This window comes from Tupaia chinensis, unplaced genomic scaffold (genome assembly GCF_000334495.1).
Source record: "Tupaia chinensis unplaced genomic scaffold, TupChi_1.0 Scaffold138322_1, whole genome shotgun sequence".
Taxonomy (NCBI): Eukaryota; Metazoa; Chordata; class Mammalia; order Scandentia; family Tupaiidae; genus Tupaia; species Tupaia belangeri.
The window spans coordinates 2,476,493-2,496,321 of record NW_006198219.1 but is presented as its reverse complement, the minus strand read 5'-3'; the positions used below and the strand labels follow the sequence as shown (position 1 = coordinate 2,496,321).

General features: G+C 37.9%; 2 protein-coding genes across 7 annotated transcripts in view; one reads left to right on the top strand and one right to left on the bottom strand.

Moving 5' to 3' along the window:
• Positions 1–4,520, bottom strand: part of COG5 (component of oligomeric golgi complex 5) — a 262,688-nt gene extending 258,168 nt beyond the window's left edge. The window contains 3 exon segments of the mRNA XM_006161165.3: positions 3,988–4,052; positions 4,054–4,114; positions 4,117–4,520. Coding sequence (XP_006161227.1) covers positions 3,988–4,052; positions 4,054–4,114; positions 4,117–4,492 — 502 coding nt within the window. The 5' untranslated portion in view covers positions 4,493–4,520.
• On the top strand, positions 4,179–19,604 carry DUS4L (dihydrouridine synthase 4 like). Of its 6 annotated transcripts, none has more exons than XM_014592684.2 (8): positions 4,179–4,259; positions 4,737–4,831; positions 8,614–8,750; positions 13,063–13,184; positions 15,811–15,928; positions 17,031–17,153; positions 17,867–18,093; positions 18,996–19,604. In XM_014592684.2, the coding sequence occupies exons 3-8, from the start codon at positions 8,635–8,637 to the stop codon at positions 19,241–19,243; spliced, it is 954 nt and encodes a 317-aa protein (XP_014448170.1). In that variant the 5' UTR covers positions 4,179–4,259; positions 4,737–4,831; positions 8,614–8,634; the 3' UTR covers positions 19,244–19,604. The 6 variants fall into 6 exon arrangements, with proteins under 6 accessions (XP_014448170.1, XP_006161218.1, XP_027621218.1 ...); XM_006161156.3 differs by having other exon boundaries at positions 4,253–4,382; XM_027765417.1 differs by lacking the exon at positions 4,179–4,259 and adding an exon at positions 4,437–4,524.
• Positions 19,605–19,829: the final 225 nt, after the last annotated feature.

Sequence of the window (19,829 nt, the reverse complement as noted above, 5' to 3'; positions counted from 1 at the left end):
GCAAAAGAGAAATGGCAATACTCATGAGTGCTAACTACGTGCCAGGCACTGATCTAAGCAAGCAACTCACATACACGAGAACTATGCAATTTCAAAACTCTTTTGTACCAAAATAGCTTGTACTTTGATTCTATTTTTCTACAAACTTTTTGAAGTCCCCTCATTATTAATTCCACCTCTCTGAGACTATCATAGTTCCCCATTTCAAATATGAGGAGACAGGCAAAGACAAGACATGGAATTTGTCCAATGTCACTGTCTGGAATTTTAACCCACAAAGTCTAGCTGCTGAGCCCACCCTCTGAACCACTCTGCTATACTGTTAAATGTTTACTTTTATAATGAATCAGAGGAAGGAAAATAGTGAGTAAAAGATTAAAACAACTATCAATACTAACTTTACCCTTTAATTCATGAAAACAAGGTCATTGCCAGTTAGAAGATAGCATTCATATATATATATGAATATATGAATATATATATATATTCATAGATACTGGTTATATATAATATTATAACCTCAGATAGCTCTCAATGCACAAATACTATTATAATGAAAGTGAATCTGGAGTATTAATAGAAATAGACAAATACAAACTTAAAGTTATTATGGAAATTCAGGACTCATGAGTGAAATAATAAATAGAAAGAAAAAACTATTCAAAATAGATTCTTAATGAAGAAAAAGAAATGATGTTAGATGTTGAGAAGATATCTTTCTATACAGATATTCATACATTTGTGGGTGATAAAAATAGAGAATTAAACGTTAAAATATACATACAAAAGTGAACTCAAGGGAAGTATATACCACAACCTCCGAACCAGATGGTAAATATACATAAGGATGCCTTGAAAGAGATTACTACACTAACAAGCAAAATAGAGTACTCACAGGAAAATTTCAGTGGCAGACACCCACTAAAATATATACTTCATCAGAGTAAGATCTTTGTTTTGTTTACTACTACATCCCCAGGACCTGAATACTACCTGAACATGCAGGCTTTCAATATTGGTTGAGTGAGTGGATTAATCAATATGAAAGTATCATCTGCTAAAAGGAAAAACTGATATTCTTGACTACTTATATGTATAAGAGTAGTCAAGAGAAAGAAGAAAACTGTTTTTGGTCTTAATTCTGAGACCAAACTTCCTTTGAGTTTACCCAGTGGTTCTCAGAATTAAAGGTTCTGTGAAGCGCATAAATGGAGAAAGCCACCCCAAGCAAAGAGAAGGTTGAGCAGAAACAAATGTCATGGCACATTTTGATAAATAAGAGGAATAATGACTTCAGCATATCTAGATCAAGAAGTGTGTGTGTTGTACAGAAAGGATAAAGAATGACAGATGAAGTTCCAATGGAAGTTTGGTAGGCAGTTTGTAAAATGTGAAAACTATATCCCTTTCATGGTTTTGAAAAGGTGAAAAAGCACTATCAGCTTTGTGTTCCAGACAATAATTCTAGCAGTGGTATGGAAGATCATTGCAAAGGCATCCATCACAAAGTGGTGTGCTGGAGTTGGCAGTATTGGCTCTTGAGGGCTAACTACAACGTTTTCAGGAATTTTATGAGTCAGTAGATATCACATGTAGGAACCTTGAAGTATTTACACCACCCAAATCGGCAAACACTAAAGTATCAAAGTTTATTAGCACACTCATGGTGGCTAAGAGGCCAGAAAAGCACTACATTAATAGACTGGTTATATAATAAAGGCCTGAATAAGACAGTGCCCATTTACCTTGACTAAGAATGTAAAAGAAGTGACAAATCGGATGGATATTCAGAGAGCATGATGTATAGGACTTAGTGACAAGCTGCAGATGGGTGCTTAGGGAGAGAAAACTCAAGGACAATTCCTAATGGAATGAATGGCAAGAAATGAAGTTCACATCGAGTTGATTCTATTTTTTTCAGGGAAGTTAAAGGTTATTTGTTGAATTTGAAGAGAAAGTTCTGAAAAGAGTAAAGAGTCAAATAATTGGGGCTTGCAGGTGGCATAGTGGTTGAGGTGCTGGATTCTCAGGTGATCAGTCATGGTTTGATTCCCAGACATGGAGGCTTGAAACTCACACCAGGCATGCATTTGTGCATGCCCAAAATCCCAAGAGGAAAATAGAAGAGAAGGGACTGCAGTGTGGCCATCCCCCCTGGGGGGATGATCTCTTGCTTTCAGTCTCTCCCACATGTGCACCCACTCTATAGAAAAATCTCTCAAAAAAATGGAAATAATTACTGTGAACAATGGTAAAGAGAACTAAACAGGACTATACATGAAAACTATTTGCTCTGCAAAAAACTAATTGCAGTTCCTGCAACCCAACATTCTGAAACGTGTCTATTAGTTGTCTTGTTCCTTCCACTAGTTCACCTAGGGAAGTCTTATTTATACTTGAAAACCACTTCACTTAGAAAGTTGTTTTGTTTTGGTTTGGTTTGGTTTTTGAGGGGAAGTGAGAAATTATCCCCCAGAGGAGATGGCTATGCCACAATTCCCTTCACCTCTCAGAATCCTGGACATTCACACACACACACACACACACACACACACACACTCCTGAAAGGATTTTCAAGCCAGCAGGTATGGGACTCAAACTACAGCTGACTATGAGAAAGACCAGCACCCTAACCACTTTACCACCTGCTGGCCCCTAGAAAGCCTTTTTTAACATTCCCTAATCAGTTCCTAAGATACAGTTCTCATACTCTTTTGTACTGATGTTTTACTCTGCACGCAATCCTCCTAGTACCCTTACAACAGTGCTTACTTTTATAGGTCTACAAGATTATCTTCTCTACTACATGGTGAGCATCTCGAAAGTGGGAATTGTACATATATAAGGAGCTCAAATTTTGCTTGAATTTAAATTATGATTCACAAATGCAGTAGACAGAGACTTTAACCTAGAGAATCTAATACAATCTAGTTCTGATAACTTTAGTTCTGAGAAGAGTAAATAAATTATGATGAAAAAGCAAGCAATTAAGGACAATAATGAAATATTCGACAATCAGAAAACAATAATTTAGAACTTTATTTCAATCATTTATAACACACTTGAGTCTATAATGTGTGCAAATGCTTCTTACAGTGATGTTCAAATTTTAAAAAAACATTCTGTACCTACCGCATGCAAAGTATCATTTATTAACGCTGGAATATCAAAAGGAGTTTTACAAACAGTAGAGAAATTAAGGCAAGTATATAAATTATCTTACTATAAGGTAGAATGTGGTGGTCGTTATGGAAAATTTAAGAACAGGTGAAAAGGGCCTTACTTTTATTCTTAGACATTTGAATTTTCCTCTGAAGATAAGTAATTTGGGGCATTTTCACTACATTAATATTACTGAATGTACTTTTCAAGGGTATCATACTCTCTTATTTTGGGCAACTTCTCTCCAAAACTATCAATAAATTTGCTACATTTAATTCGAATGGTTAAGCTCTGAACAAATGCTACGAACCCTCCCCATGTCAGATTGTAACTGCCTCATTAAGAAAAAAAGGCCTGTAACAAGGGCCTTATAATACAAGAATTTGCTAAAGGAGGGGGGTGTGTCCAACTCCACTCAAAAGGGGGCCCCTCTACCATTGTCATCTGTTCTAGGTACACTTTTACCGGACTCGAAAGCCTCATTCACCCTTTCGTCAAGTACTGTGTCAGCGGCCCGTTACTACCAACGAGAGCAACCAGGTGCGGGGTCCCGAACTTCAGGAAAGCCCCAGGTGCAACCAGAAACCTGGTGCAACCAGAATCTAGGTGTCCGAGACACGGAAAGAAAGAGGGGAGCAAATCCCCACGGAAACAGGTTGGGCTAAACCAGCACCGAAATGCCAGGGGGCCGAGCTGAGGGGAGTGGTCATTTTTGAGACCGGAAAACTTTCTGCAAATCGATGGGTTGAGTCCACCACCGCGGCTCAGGTCGCGGAGCGAGTCAGTCCCCCAGTCCCACGATCTGGCCAGACCTCGACTCCTTACCGTCCTGCAGAAGCTCTCGGACTGTCGCTGCAGCCGCTCCAGAGCCCAGAGCGCCAAGGCCCGCCCCCCCCGCCCCCCCCTTCCATGTTGGCAGGTGCCGGGCTGATGGCGTCAGCGACAGGTCGCCACGCCCAGGTCGTGACGCAGAATTCCGGCGCCGCCAGCCACGCCAGTTCGCGGCTCCCAGATCGCTTGTTGGGGAGTTTCTGCTACCTGGTTCGCCCCTGCTTGGCGGGATCAGCGTGGGTACCGGAACCGGCGGGCTCCGAAAGGTCCGAGCCCAGGGCCCTGTGACCCGAAAGCCAAGGCCACCCGACGGGCGCTTCCCTCCGTCTCCCACCGCAGCTTGGAGCCGCGCCCCCGGGGCTGGCGCCATTTCGAGGGTTGAGCATAAGGTGGGCGCCGGAACGTGGCCGCAGCGCTTCTCTCTAAAGCAAGCATTAAACCTTACAACTGAGGCTTTTTCGGCGCAGGCACGAGGAAGAAAAGAGTGTTCTGAGACCATCGCCTGAGATCCACTTCTCACCACCGATGGGAGTTAGTTGCCACCAGCCTTATCTGCCTCACGCCTTGATTGGCAATACTGGGTAAAAAGCAGGCGGGAAAAACGGGAAGAAAAGTTTCCAGGGCGCTAACAGTAAGAATTAGGAAATGTCTTTTAAGACTGAACCAAGAAAAAACAAGTGGGACTCACTTTTTGCCCTTCCTCCCATGAGACCTTGACGTTGTGCTCTTTCTACCTCTTTCAGTATAAGCCACGAGCCATGAGTGATGCCAAACTTTGTTAGAAACTGATGGCTTGTCCATGTCTCAAGTAACAGTATCATCGCTATAAAACTATCAGGTTAGTTGCCATTGTATCTTCTCTCCTAACACATCTGCATTATTGAACTTATTTCTTTCAGGATAAATACTGATAAATCAATGGGGACAACCACACATATGCAAAGTCTTTAACATTTCTTTGTAAAAAGAAAAAGAAATAAGCTGTAATAGAACTTTTATTTAAATGATTATTTATTTGATTTTACTTGTCATTATTATTTTAACATTTGCTATAAAGCACATATTCTCACAGGCAAGAGAGAGAGGAAGTAAAAGCAAGCCCAAAGCCGCCAAGTCCTTGACTCCAGCTGAGGTCTTAACTACCATGCCACCTGCTGACTCCTAGAACTTCAATTTTTTATAATACATGTGTATGGAAAGAACCAATTTTTTCCAATTCTAGACCTACATTGTTCCCTACTTTCTGCTAGTATTTTAAGACGCTGTAATGCAACCAGCAGGTGGTGCAATCGTTAAGGTTCCGGACTTCTATGTTGACTTAGTTGGGAGTCCTGGACCTGGCCTCTTGCATTCTCACTTTACCTCTGTGTCGCCTGTCTCTGGTGAGCACATGTGCCCTATAGCAGATTTAAAAATAATAATAATAAATAAGATGAAATAAATAATTCTTTTATAAAGTGCTGTAGTAATGAGCACTTACCTTGTGCTCAGTTTGTTTAATGTGCATAACTCACTTGAGCAAGTCTGATGTTTAACTGCATTATGCTTTTTTGGGGGGGAGGTGGGGGATTTTTGCTATAGGGTGTATGCCCTCGCTGCACATGCTCTTGGTGTGAGTTTTAAGCCACCTGGTCAGGGACTCCAACCTCAGTCAACTATGTGGGAGTTCAGCAATATAACCATTACGCTGTCTTCTGGTCCCATGTTATGGTTTCTTTTTGTCTTAGGTTTTACTAATACGATTTAATCGTAATCATGATAATGAATGGAACCTGAATTGCCAGAAGCAATGTGCTCAAACTGATATTAGATTTCATTATCCATAATACACAAAACTAATTTTTTTATAACTCTTATTTATTAATAATGAATAGCCTTATCTGTGAAGTGTACTTTCCCTTTCTTGCCTGTTTTCTTTTGTTTTTGTTTTTTACATTGGAAGACTTTAGAGAAGTGCATAATAGTCATACAGTGAAAAGTTTTGAGTCCCTCTATGTATACCAATATGAGTTTACAATCATAAGATTCAATTAATTAATCCAAACCCTAAAGGAACTAATAGGTCAGGAAAAATCCAGTTAAACACTTGTATTAGGTACAGTGGAGTGTATGATTTACTTACTTCAGTAGTTCCGAGCTTAGCTATACATCAAAATCGCCTGGAAAACTTTAGGAACACACTGATGCTGGCCCACGCCACAGTGGCACAGGTGGTAGGGATCTACTGCCCAATATTGGAGTCACAGAGAAGACCAGTATCCAACTCTGTGTAGACTTGAAAGTGCCTGGTGCACCTGGACCTGTGATTCTAGCTGGCTAGGAGTATTGAGTGGAGAAACTTCAAGGGTATCTCTCCTTCCTGAGAGGGAAGAAAAAAAAAAAAAACTGATGAGATGGATATGCTGATGCACACCTGTGGTCCGAGCTGCTTAAGAAACTGAGGCAGGAGGATCATGATAGGAGGAACTTTGTCTTAAAAAAAAAAAAAAAAAAAAAGACGGAACCAGCAGATAATGTAATGGTTGAGTTGCTGGACTCCCACACAGTTGACTATGGTTCGAGTCCCAGACCTAGTGGTTTAAAACATGCCAGGCATGTGTGCCATAAAAATCCCAAGAGGAGAAGAAGAAAAAAAACAAACGACATCAACCAAACCTGTATCCTAAGTGTCTGCATCCTAAACTCAAAGATTTGGATTTAATTGGTCTGAGGTATGTCTTGAGTATTCTATCTTAAAAGCTCCTGGCCATGGGGCCAGTAGGTAGTGTGGTGACCAAGGGTGCTGGATTCCCTCATGGCTGACCAGTTCAAGTCCCATACTTAGTGGCTTTCTTTCTCTCTCTCTCTCCCTCCCTCCCTCCCTCCTTCTCTCCACTTCCTCCCTCTCTCTCTGTTCAAATTAAAATAAATAAGTAAAGTTACATATATATTTTTTTTTGGAGAGGTTTTTGCTATAGGGCACATGTGCTCGCCAGACAGACAGAGAGAGACATAGAGACAGAAAGCGAGAAATCACCCCCCAGGGGGGATGGTCACGCCGCAATCCCTTCTCTTCCATTCTCCTCTCGGGATCTTGGGCATGCACGCACACACGCCCGGCGTGAGTTCTAAGCCATTGGGTCCGGGACGCGAACCGCGGTCGACTACGTGGGAGTCCAGCGACATAGCCATTACGCTAACTGCTGGTTCCCAAGTTATATAATTTTTTTTAAAAAGGCCCCTGGGTCATTCTAAAGTACAACCAAGGTTAAAAGGTACTACTGATTTATCATTCGCTGAATACAAGTTGAGGAGCCTTTGTGCCATTTATAATGACTGAGTAACAATGAAATCATTCTTGCTAAAGTTATTAGTAAAATCCTTGCATGGACACTTGATCAGGTAGGATATGGTAAGGTAAGGATATGGCCACTTTTTTTTTTTTTTTTTTTTTGCAGAGGTTTTTGCTATAGGGTGCGTGCGCTCGCCAGACAGACAGAGAGAGACATAGAGACAGAAAGTGAGAAATCACCCCCCAGGGGGGATGGTCACGCCGCAATCCCTTCTCCTCCATTCTCCTCTCAGGATCTTGGGCACACATGCACACGCGGCCAGCGTGAGTTTTAAGTCACCGGGTCTGGGACACGAACCACGTCGACTATGTGGGAGTCCAGCGACATAGCCATTACGCTAACTGCTGGTTCCCACAGGGACACTTTTCAGTCCGTCATCTATCATTTTACATTTCACCGGCAGCATATGAGGGACCCAGTTCCTCCTATCCTTTGCTCTCCCCCTTTGTTACTTACATGTGGGTACATCCAAAGATTTCTTAGAAGATAGGTCATCCTTAAGTACCTTGATCTTCTGTTTAGTTTCAATTTTTTACCTAAAGATTAGAGATTCACTTTGGAGTAATTATACTTTTTCTAAATTTGGCTCATATCCTATTTCTAAATTAAAGCCCAAAATTAGAACATGAAAATCAGCCACACTATAAAATGATAGAATTTGAGCATAACAGACATCAAACACTTAAGAACTATATAACTTCATCAGTTGTGATGCTGAGGGTATTTACTATGCAATTATATGATTATAATTGACAATTCCACCAGATAATGCCACATAACAATTTTTTAAAATAATCAAGGTAAGTTTATATTCTGATTCACAAATACAGGATTTGAAAAATAAAATATAAATACCAGGATAGTTTCTGAAATGCTGACTGCTTAGAGTTCTTTAATGCTTTTTAACTCCTGAATGACACAAGATATTTCAAAATACTAGTCGTGTACACTATTATCCGAATACATATAATATGTATGTGAAATAAAGTGCCTTGGTTATCAATGCTGAACAACGTGACATAGAAAAAATTAGAAGGTAACATGGAAAAGCATAACACGGTATACTAGGAAAAAATCTTGTGGTTGTCCACATCTTGTTTGTCCACTACTATCTTGTATAGTTTCCACATTTATTTATCTTGTAAATAAAGGCAGAATTTTTTAGCTAAAATTTTTCTGAGCCCACAAGCCTTATGAAAAATATAAATCGCTGGCAATAAGAATCGTTCAAATGATGGGAATCCATCCAGTGCAAGTATATTTTCTCAGTGCACACTGTCTTTTGCAGGTTTGAAACAAATCTGTATTCATGAAGAGCGACTCTATACAAACCACAGTATGTCAAGAAAGAAGAAAAGATCCTATAGAAATGTTTCATTCTGGACAGCTGGTAAAAGTCTGTGCCCCCATGGTTCGGTATTCAAAGTAAGTTTCATTGAATGGTTAAAGAACTAAGATGTGACTTCTCTTTTATGCTCTGATATTTTTAAGTACAGTAAGACTACCCATTACATGGGATCCATAAACTCCTAGCTCGGGATTCATAATCTATTGTAGAATTGAGTCCAAGTGTTCCCATTTTCTGATACGGTGACCATGAGTAGACAATATGAGAAAACTTCAGTGTATTTATAAAAATGACAAGGATGTAATTCCCATTTCTAAGGATATAATACATATTAAATGGATATAAGTATTTATGGACAAGTTTTTGTGTGAATGTAAGTCTTAGGACAAACACCGAGGAGATCAGTTGCTAGGTCATATGGTAGTTGTATGCTTAGTTTTTTATTTAACTGCTGGGCTTTTTCAGAATAGCAGTACCATTTTGCATTTCACCAGCAACATTTGAGGGATCCAGTTTCTTTTCATTGTTACCAACTTTAGATAATACCATTTTTTAAAAAAGTATTGGCTGTACTGGTAGTTGTGTAGAGTGACATTTCATTGTGGCTTTAATTTGCATTTGCATGTCCTTTATGGCTAATAATATTGAACATTTTTTCTAATGCTTAATTTGCTATCTTTTATTTTTTTTAAGAGATTTTGCCTTAGGGCATGTATGCTCACTGGAGAGAAAGAAAGAGAGACAGTGAGAGGGAAAGTACAAATCACCACCCCCCCACCCCCCCTCAGGGGTGGCCATCTTCAGTCTCTTCTCCTCTTTTCTCTCCAGAATCTTGGGCACGCACACACAAACACCCGATGTGAGTTTCAAGCCACTGGGTCCAAGACTCAACCTGAGTCAGCCATGTGGGAGTTCCAACAGTGTAACCACTACACCATCCGCTGGCCCCACTAGCTGTATATTTTTGTCATTCTCTTGCCCCTATTCTAATTGGGTTGTTTGGTTTTTTTAGTATTGAGTTTTTTAAGTTTTTGTTGTAAAACATACACACAATAAAGTTTGTTTAGTTATATTTAGGTACAGGATTCAATACTGTTAAATATATTCACATTGTTGCACATTTCATCTTTAAACTCTTTTTTATCTTACAGAACTGAAACTCTGTATCTGTTAAAGAGTAATTCCCCATTTCCCTCTTCCCCCACCCTGGCCCCTTCTCTATGGGACTTCATGTAAATGGAAACATGCATTGTATGTCTTCTTGGAGTGATTAATTTCATTCAGTATGTCCTCAAGATGCATCCGTGTTGTAGCATATTTCTGATTTTCTCTCCCTTTTGTTTTAAAGTTTATTTCATGAGAGAGAGAAGTGCCTTTGACAAGGTCTTGCCATACCATGGTCTTCCCCAGCCTTCTAGCCAGCCAGGATCCTAGACAGCTGGCATGGTCTGGTCAACCCAGGATCCCAACCCAGAGCCTTATCCTATGTAGCTCCAGTATTACACAGTGCCACCCTACCACCTGCACCACCTCAGATGAGCTCCCTTTAAGGGTGAATAATAAACCATTTTGTGTTTATACTATATTTTGTTTATCTTTTAATCCATTCATGGATATATGACATGTCCATCTTTTGGCTATCATAAATAATGCTGTAATGAACATGAGTATACAAATGTCTCTTTGAGGCTCTGTTTTCGATTCTTTTTGGCTATATACCAAGAAGTGTTGAATCATGGTGATTCTATGTTTAATATTTTGAGAAACTGCTATATTGTTTTTCATACTGGCTGCACTATTTTATTATCCCACCAGCAGTACACAGGAGTTCCACTTTTTCTCCAACCTTGCCAGTGTCAGTTATTTTCTGGGTTTCTTTTCAATGTATCTATCATAATAGGTGTGAAGTAATAACACGTTGTGTTTTGATTTGCTTTTATCTAATGAGTAATGTTGAGCATCTTTTTATGTACTTATTGGCCATTTGTATATCTTAAGTCTATACATTTTGAATTAATTTTTGTATTCGTGTGAGACTTAAATTGATGTTCATTATACTTTGCCTATGGATGTCCAGTTATTTTACCACCATTTATTGAAAAGACTGTCTTTCCTCTATTGAATTACTTTTGCTTTGTCAAAAATCAAGATTTTCTGTTTTTTTAAGGATTTTTTTTTATCTTTTTAATTTTATTAATTATTTTTTAATCTGAAAAGAGAAAGAGCGAAAGGGAGAAAGCAAGCAGCCAGCTCCGAGACTCAAACCTCAGTTGGCCATGTGGGGGTCCAGAGTCTTAACCACTGTGCCACTAGCTGGCCCCCAGAATTTTCTGTTTTGTTCTGTTGACCTATATGTCTGTCCCTCTATCAATAACTAAGCAGTCTTGAGTATGGTAGGATTTTTTGTGTATATGGTTGCTCTTCATCAAATTGAGGAAGTTCTGCTCTATTCCTATTTTCCTGGTAGTTTGAGGAAAGAGGCAAGGGTAGTGTGAAAAAGCTCTGCCCCTTAGGGGACGGTCACTCATAGTCCCTTCTCTGGTCTCCACCTTTCAGGATTTTGGGCACACATGCACACTCACCCAATGTGTTTTTTAAGCTACCAGCCCAGGAATAAAACTACACAGTTGGCCACGTGAGCGCTAGCTCCCTTAACGGCCACACCACCACCTACTGGCCCATCAGATGCTTTTTCTGCATTGATTAATACGGTGGTGTTTTTCTTCTTTAACCTGTTAGTATGGTAAAATACATTAATTGATTTCAGTTATTGAACTGGCTGTTTTAACAGGCTTCTTTTGACACTGGACAGCTAGGCAATGGAGTGGGGAAGGAGAATAGAGTGATACCACCTCATTACTGTCAGGTAGAAGCAGACATCCAAGCTCTCCCCTTGGCTTCCTTTGATGTCTGCAGTTTGGGGGTCACAGGGGCAGGAGTGAGAGTTCCACCACACCACGGTGGGAGTGGCCTTATAACTCCTGGGTAAAAATGCAATTCCTGGTTCCCCACTAGGCTTTTTGACATCACACCCCGCAAGGAGGGAGAGGAATGCTTTGCTACTGCGGAGTAGGTATGGAAGTTCATGCTCCCCATGTGTTCCCACTGATACCATCACTGGGAGAGGGGGTCCTCACTGGCCAGCAAGGATGAAAATCCTAGATCCCTGCTTCGTCTTCTCACTCACCACCACAGTGGATGTCATTCCTGTAGTCATTTCTTTAGTCTCAAGGTCATAGCCTGTCTGCCTTCTCTCTACCTTTCGAATTTTCTTATGTTTGTTTTATGTATAATACCCAGGGATTTTAGCTTTGCTTAGCAAGAAGAATAGAGGAAGGTAGTATAGTCCATCTTCCCTTAGGCAGAACTGTCCTAATACATACTTAATAATTGTGGTCCAAGCACCCGGCAGGTGGTGTAGTGGTTAAGGTGCTAGATTCCCACATGGCTGACCATGGTTCAAGTCCGGGACCTGGAGGCTTGCTTTCTCACATTCTCCTTTTTTCTCTCTTTCATTCTCTCGTTCTGTCTCTCTCTGGTCAAATTTCAATCAATCAATCTAAAAATAATAATAATAGTAATAATTGGGGGGCGGATAGTGGCACAACAGTAAAATACAATGCTTGTAAGGCTGACCTACTTGGCAATGTTCCAAATTCATGTGTAGACACCTCCCTGTGTTAGTCAGACACATGCCTGCCCATGATCCAGGGCTGACTGAAGTGGCCCCAAATGACTGCATTAAGATGCTGTTGGAGGTGTGCTTGCTCTTACTCGCTCACTCAATCTACTCCCTCTCCCTCCCTGCCTCTTACCTCCCCTTCCTTGTGGAAGAAATAAACCTGTGTGTTGGGACCAGCAGGTTGGGGCGCTAGACTCCCACGTGGTTGGCCATGGTTTGATCCTCGGACCTGGTGGCTTGCTTTCTCATTCTCCCTTTGTCTCTCTTTGTCTCTTGGACAAATTGAAGAATAACAATACATAAAAATAATATTAGGGACCAGTAGTTAGCGTAACGGCTATGTCGTTGGGCTCCCATGTAGTCGACCGCGGTTCACGTCCCAGACCCAGTGGCTTAAAACTCATGCCGGGCGCGTGTGCATGCGTGCCCAAGATCCCGAGAGGACAATGGAGGAGAAGGGATTGCAGCGTGGCCATCCCCCCAAGGGGCGATTTCTCGCTTTCTGTCTCTCTGTCTCTCTCTGTGTGGCAAGCACACACACCCTATAGCAAAAAATTTATTCAAAAAAAATAATAAAATAAAATAATATTAAATAATATTGAAAAAAATAAACGTGTGTACGTGCACATATAAAATAAGTAAATTAAATTTGGAGGTACATGTGATTATGGTGTTTTCTAAATGCATAAAGTTTTTTATGCTCACAGGTTGGCTTTTAGAACACTAGTAAGAAAATACAGTTGCGATCTATGTTATACGCCAATGATAGTTGCTGCTGATTTTGTCAGATCTATAAAAGCCAGAGACAGTGAATTTACCACAAATCAAGGTATGTAAAACCCAGTTTACTAATTTTATAAAACTTGAAAAAAAAATTTTATATGCTCAACTATGTTATATCAGAGACAACACAATTCAGTTTTTTAATTAAAATCTTTTTGCTTTTAAAATGTTTTTAATATTATTTTTGAGTGTCTTATAAACTATCAGTGGTATATCAGAGGGTAAGATCAGCCTATCTTAAGTCTTCATCTTTTCACCCAGACTATTAGAATAGATTCCTATATCTCACTGCCTCTGACTTTGTTAAAACTATCCTCCAAATGGCCCAAAACACCCAAAACACCTATCTAAAAATATAAATTCAGTTGTGTCTCTTTACTGCTTGAAATTCTTCTTGGACCTCTCATTGCCTGAAACAGTGATTCTCAGTGTTCTCAGACCAGTAGCATCTGTAAACTTTTTGGAAATGAAAATTCTCTCGTTCCACCCTAGACCTACTGAAGTTCTCACATTCTATCCCAAGCCTATTGAGTCAAAAAACTTTTGTGGGCCTGCAAAATGTGTGTTGAAATGCCCTGCAGGTAATTCTGAGCTTGCTAAAGGTTGAAAACTACTGCCTCTAACAGTAACATTCCAATACCTGAGGCTAATCTACAAAGTCTTTCATGAGCTTGCCTTTGAATACATCTGCTCTGGGCAGCCTTATCTTCTATCACTTTGTCTGCACAGCCCACCAACTTTACTCCTCTAAAATAACAACCTGTTTTAAATCCTTATTCTCGCATGTTTCTCTACGTACAATATTTTTCTCAATCATGCCTGTCTCCTCCTCTCTTTGGCAATTCATGTTTCCCTATTCAGTTCTCAAAGTTTATGGCCAAGGAACCATTCCTGATCACCCTTCACTCCTGTCTTCCCGCATAAACATGGGCTTTTAAGTGGCATTTAATCCCACTCTTTTAAAATGTCTTATATATATTTACCTCTTATATTAGATTATAGGCCTCTTGAAGCCTAGAGCTATAAAAATACCTTGATTTATATCCTCAACATCTAACACAGTGTTGAAAATACATTAAACTAATAAATAATGGTTATTAAGTTGAAATTAGGTAACTCTCAGTTTACAAAAGAACATGTTCTCAATATTCCCACGAAGAAAAAGCAAATTCTCCTATCCCATTATAATTCTTTAAATCAGTGGCTTGCCATAGATTCACTGTGTCTGGGGTTTGCCCAGAAATCTGCGTGTTGATCAACACCTGGTGGCTCTCAGTAGTCCCCCAAAAAACTTTAGAGGCCCAGTCTAGTGGTGTAGTTCTATATCATACTGGGCTGGAGTACTGGAAGCCACATGGCATATTGTGGGTTCAGATACTCAGATTGCTGAAAGCACACCAGGCACCCAAGATCCAGAGAACCTAAAAGGCTAGAGAAAGGGGACTGTAGTCCACAGGTAGACTACAGGTGTGACAAGACTACAGGGTTTTGGTCCCTTCCTCCCATTCCATCTTACTCCCCCGCATGCAAATGCTATCATTAAAAAAAAAATTAGAAATGTAAAATACATCTATTCAAGTTTTATAACACTAACTCAAAGAACAGAAGAAGATATATTCTTTAAAACCTAAGAGAGTTCTGGTACATTTGACTATTTTACAATTAAAACTTTTTATGTAAGAGCATAAATATCCTCAAAGACACAAAATAATGCTAAAAAATATTTACAGCATGATAGAGCTGGGTTAATTTGTTTTAAGAAATTACAAGTACTAACAAAGGAACAACTAATAGAAAATTGCACATAGAACAAATGTGCAAAGATTATGAAGAAAGAGCCTACATGTATAAATATATGCTATAGGATAAGTTGTGAGGAAAGAAGAACTTTCATCCATACTGATATGTATGTTTATTGGTAAACTCTTAAAAGATCATTTGTAATGTCTGTCATAAAGTCAAATGTTAAATTCCTATTAAACAATTATAATTCAGAGTTTATCCTGTGAATATACTCAGAAACATTGCTGAAAAAGAAAGTCTAGAAATACACTATTTTGTCAACCCATTTGGTGGAACATGCCACTAAAAAAATAAACGCAGCTCTACATCTCCCAGATACGTCAGTGAAAGAATAAAAGAGCAATTGGCCCTACAGGTGGTATGGTGGTTAAGATGCTAAGCAGTTCAAGTCCTAGACCTGGTGGCTTGAAAATCACACCTAGCACGTGTGTATGCCCAAAATCCCAGAAAAAGAAGGGATTGTGTCATGGCCACCCCTTGCCCTCTATCTCCCCATGGCAAAAACCTTAAAAAAAAAAATGCGTAGTTAGTTTTGTGATATCTAGAACATTCACATTGTTTAAATTTTACAGATATATGTAAAACGGTTCAGGAACACAGTAAACTAATTTTAGCCTTTGGGAAGGAAGTCTGGCAAGAGTATTAGAAAACTTATTTTTCGCTTTATCAAATTTTGTACTAATTTTTACTTTAGTGCAATTTGCTTTTAATTTAAGATATTTAAACATTTTAAATTTTACCTTATTTTAACAGATTCTTTTATGCTAAAAAAGGTTGTCATTTAATCTGGATAGAACTCAGAATTTGTTATCGTGTATGTGGCTTTTTTTCTTCTGTGAATTTTAATGTTTAGCTATTCTTTTTGTCAGGTGATTGTCCATTGATTGTTCAGTTTGCTGCTAATGATGCAAGACTTTTATCTGATGCTGCTCGTGTAGTATGTCCTTACGCAAATGGAATAGACATTAACTGTGGTTGCCCTCAGAGGTAAAGCTCAAAGAAGTTGGAAGAATTTTTCCCAAAATTAGGAAAAAAATTATGTGAACATGGTAAAATACCTTTTCTAGTTTTCAAAAAATTAGAAAGGAAAAGAGTTAAAAGAATCAGGGCTCTAAGCAAGCAAGAAATAAAAAAATATAAAGAAAGGTTAGAAATGTTGGGTCTGTGGATTTTTAACATATATTTAGAAATAACTTCAAAGTTGTTTGTTCATGGCTTAAACAATGTATAGACTCTTGACTGTTTCTTCTCCCTCTTACTACTAGCATTTTTTTGTGGATATGCCTTGATCCTCATTCATAAGTAGTTACATGAAAATTGAATGTTTACAGCAATCCCTAAAATGTTGTTTTACTGACATCTCAAATATACTTGCTCCAACAACTGACTCTGTGACTTGGGTGATTGTCACATTTTCTTTTAATGAATTTCCCTCACAAAAATACATTGTTATAATCCAAAAATACCTCATTATAGTCAACTTTTTCTTTCTATACTATAGTTATTTGGTTGAGTTTGAGTAACTGGGTGTTGGTAGAATACGCTTAATTTGACAATAATATCCCTACCATATTGGCACTGTACTAGGATATCTGTAAATGTGTTTAAAGAATAAAATTGAAGTTTTAAATACAGCATAGTCCAAATCAGATTAAACATATTCGTATACTCATTAGGAGGGTTAAATACGCTGTTCAGTGGTGTTGGAATGCTGTGACCCAAAAATACCCACTATCAGGGCTATTAAAATCTCTTGTTATACACAATAAACATCAAATTTGGTATTTTAAAAATCTGAAGTAATTGCAGTTAATTACAAATGCTTAAATCTGTTTTGGTTGAATGATTTTTCATTTAATATTCTCACTTGCCAGTGAAAACCATTTCCCATGAGTATTTTTTGATCTGGGAACATGTTTTCGTACTCTCATATTGATCCACTTAGAAATGCTATATTTATGAATTTTAAAAATCTACTTCCACTTCAGGTTGCTAGATAGAAAATATATCAGTGCACCTACAGTACTGTTAGAGTGTCATATTTACTTCCAGCTATTTACAGTGCATTTGTTATATTTGCTTTATAAAGGTGGGCAATGGCAGAAGGTTATGGGGCTTGCTTAATAAACAAGCCAGAGCTTGTTCGTGATATGGTGAAACAAGTAAGAAATCAAGTGGAAAACCCTGGATTTTCAATTTCTATTAAAATAAGGTAAAAAGACAATATTTTTTTAAACTTTTGACAAGACAGTCTGTTACTTAGAAAATAAAAGAATATTCATTTTTGTTTGATAGTATGGGAGTATCAGTGCTAAATAAATGGTAGCTGGCATATGGAAACATATGAAACAATATATTGGATAAATTAATATATGTCATACATTTTATTTATAATTGTTAACAACTTCATCTTTTTATTTTTAACAAAAATTAAACACCTTCTTCTTATTGTGAAGTTTTCCAAATCCTCAACTTTTTCTTTGTACTATTTCATTAATGCTAAGAAACATTCCTGGTATCAAGAGTAGAAAATAGATATTTGCATTGAAATTTTACAATGAAAAGAAAAACCAAGAATATTTTTAAGTGAACATTGAAAACGTGTCAAGATAAAATATTATGTTCTCCCACTTGGAGACTTGGACATGCACATCTGTGATAGTGCTTTGATGGCTCTTTCATTTATCAAATCCAAAAGCCCTCATTAAGATAAAACTTATTTGCTGTCAATAGTGAGATCGCTAAATTTGAGGTCTTGGTGGAAACTGATCCCTGAACAAAAGTTTACTGATAGTGGCATGAAGTGATTATATGATATAGTAAACCTAATTAAGTGTAGTAGATACTAATCACTTTACTTAATTTATTAATTTGTTACTGAGATTTGTGTGTAATAAACAGATTAATGTGATTTTGAAATTATAGGATCCATGATGACCTTACAAGAACTGTAGATCTCTGTCGAAAGGCTGAAGCCACAGGAGTTTCCTGGATTACAGTCCATGGAAGAACTGCTGAAGAGAGACATCAGCCAGTCCACTATGATGCCATTAAAATAATTAAGGAAAGTATATCTATACCTGTAATTGCTAATGGAGATATCAGAAGCTTAAAAGAAGCAGAAAATGTGTGGCAGATTACTGGGACAGATGGTAAGAAATAAGTACTTGGATTTTTTCATCTTTTAATTAGGAAAAAAGAGTGGGAGAGTAGCATTAATTTGATTTTCATCACATTGAGCCATATTTTTCCAGTATAGTCATTTAAGCTAAACAATTTATTAAAATGATGTTAAATCTTCTACTTAAAACAATTGATTAGTTTAACTGGGATGAATTAATTCAGTTATTCTTCTGCCATTATCATATCTAGCGACCAATTAAAAAATCTTCCAGATAGCCCATTAGTAAAATAAAGCAAATAGAATAGAAATGAGAGTTAATGAACTCAAGAGTGATCGTAGTAGCCAAGGAACCCCAGAAGTGCCCTGCTCTTTCATTATCCCCTTAAATTACTAACATATTAAGCCAAGCCTTGTGCTAGCTATTCCTAAGTGAGAGAACGCAGATAACCTTGACTTTTAGCAACCTAATTTAGGATATGAATTTTTTACCCTGAAGGAAAACAAAAGACTAATTGTTTCATGTAGAAGTCTTAAATAAATAAATAACTCTGTAAATACATTTAAACTGCCTTGTTTACAAAAGGTACCAAAACAGTTTTTTAATTGAATTAAATAGACTTAAGGACATTGTGAAACTTCGTGATAATGCTTTTTTTCTTTTTATTATACATTTTAAGTTACATTTAAAAAGTATTTATTCACTGTACATCTTTACAGTTTATAACATTTTCCCAGAATGAATATAGTGCATATTAGTCAAGTCAAAGATGTTACCATATATATGATCATCAATAGATAACTTCATTTTTGTGTCTATTAAATGTTTTGTTTAAGACTTTATGTTCTTAATATTCTCAATTTCTTTCATTGAGTTTGAACTAATGACTGGTTCATAATGTGTGGATAAATATGGTGTGCTTTCATTTGTAGGTGTGATGGTGGCAAGAGGACTCTTAGCAAACCCAGCCATGTTTGCTGGATATGAGGAAACCCCACTGAAATGCATCTGGGACTGGGTTGACATTGCTCTTGAGCTAGGAACTCCTTATATGTGTTTCCATCAACATTTAATGTACATGATGGAGAAGATAACTTCAAGGCAGGAAAAAAGGATCTTTAATGCTCTGTCAAGTACATCAGCAGTCTTAGATTACCTTACAGACCATTATGGCAATTGACTGGACTTCCTAAATTATTTTAATATATATTTAATGCCTACAACGAAATTGCACACAAGGTCACATCCTGGTTTTTTACTTTAATTCAGTGGCTCTCAAACTTTACTATAAAAATAATCCTGGGACCATTTTTTAAAATTAGCCCTAGACACCATCCTCAGAGATTCTGATTTAGTAGATCCAGAGTGGGCTCAGAAATCAGTTTTAAAGAAGACTCCAAGTGGCTCAAACATCCTGGTCATTCTTTTGTAGGTCCACACATTGCAAATACTGTTCTAAATATTGTCATGGATTTGGAGAAGGGGAATGTGTAATTTTTTTCCTAAAGGAATCATGTTTTTAATATTTTTAAATAAAACTTTATTTTAATACTACAAACATGACTCAAAGTATAAGTTCATAAGTATGTTTTTAATAAAAATTAAGTACAGAGAAGTGGTAGGACAAATGCCAATATCCATATAAAATGAAAGAAAAAGAACAAGTGTCTGTAATTGCATTCAGGGCTTACATTAAAAATTCACATTGGGAGGGACCAGCAGTTAGCGTAATGGCTATGTCACTGGACTCCTTTGTAGTCGACTGC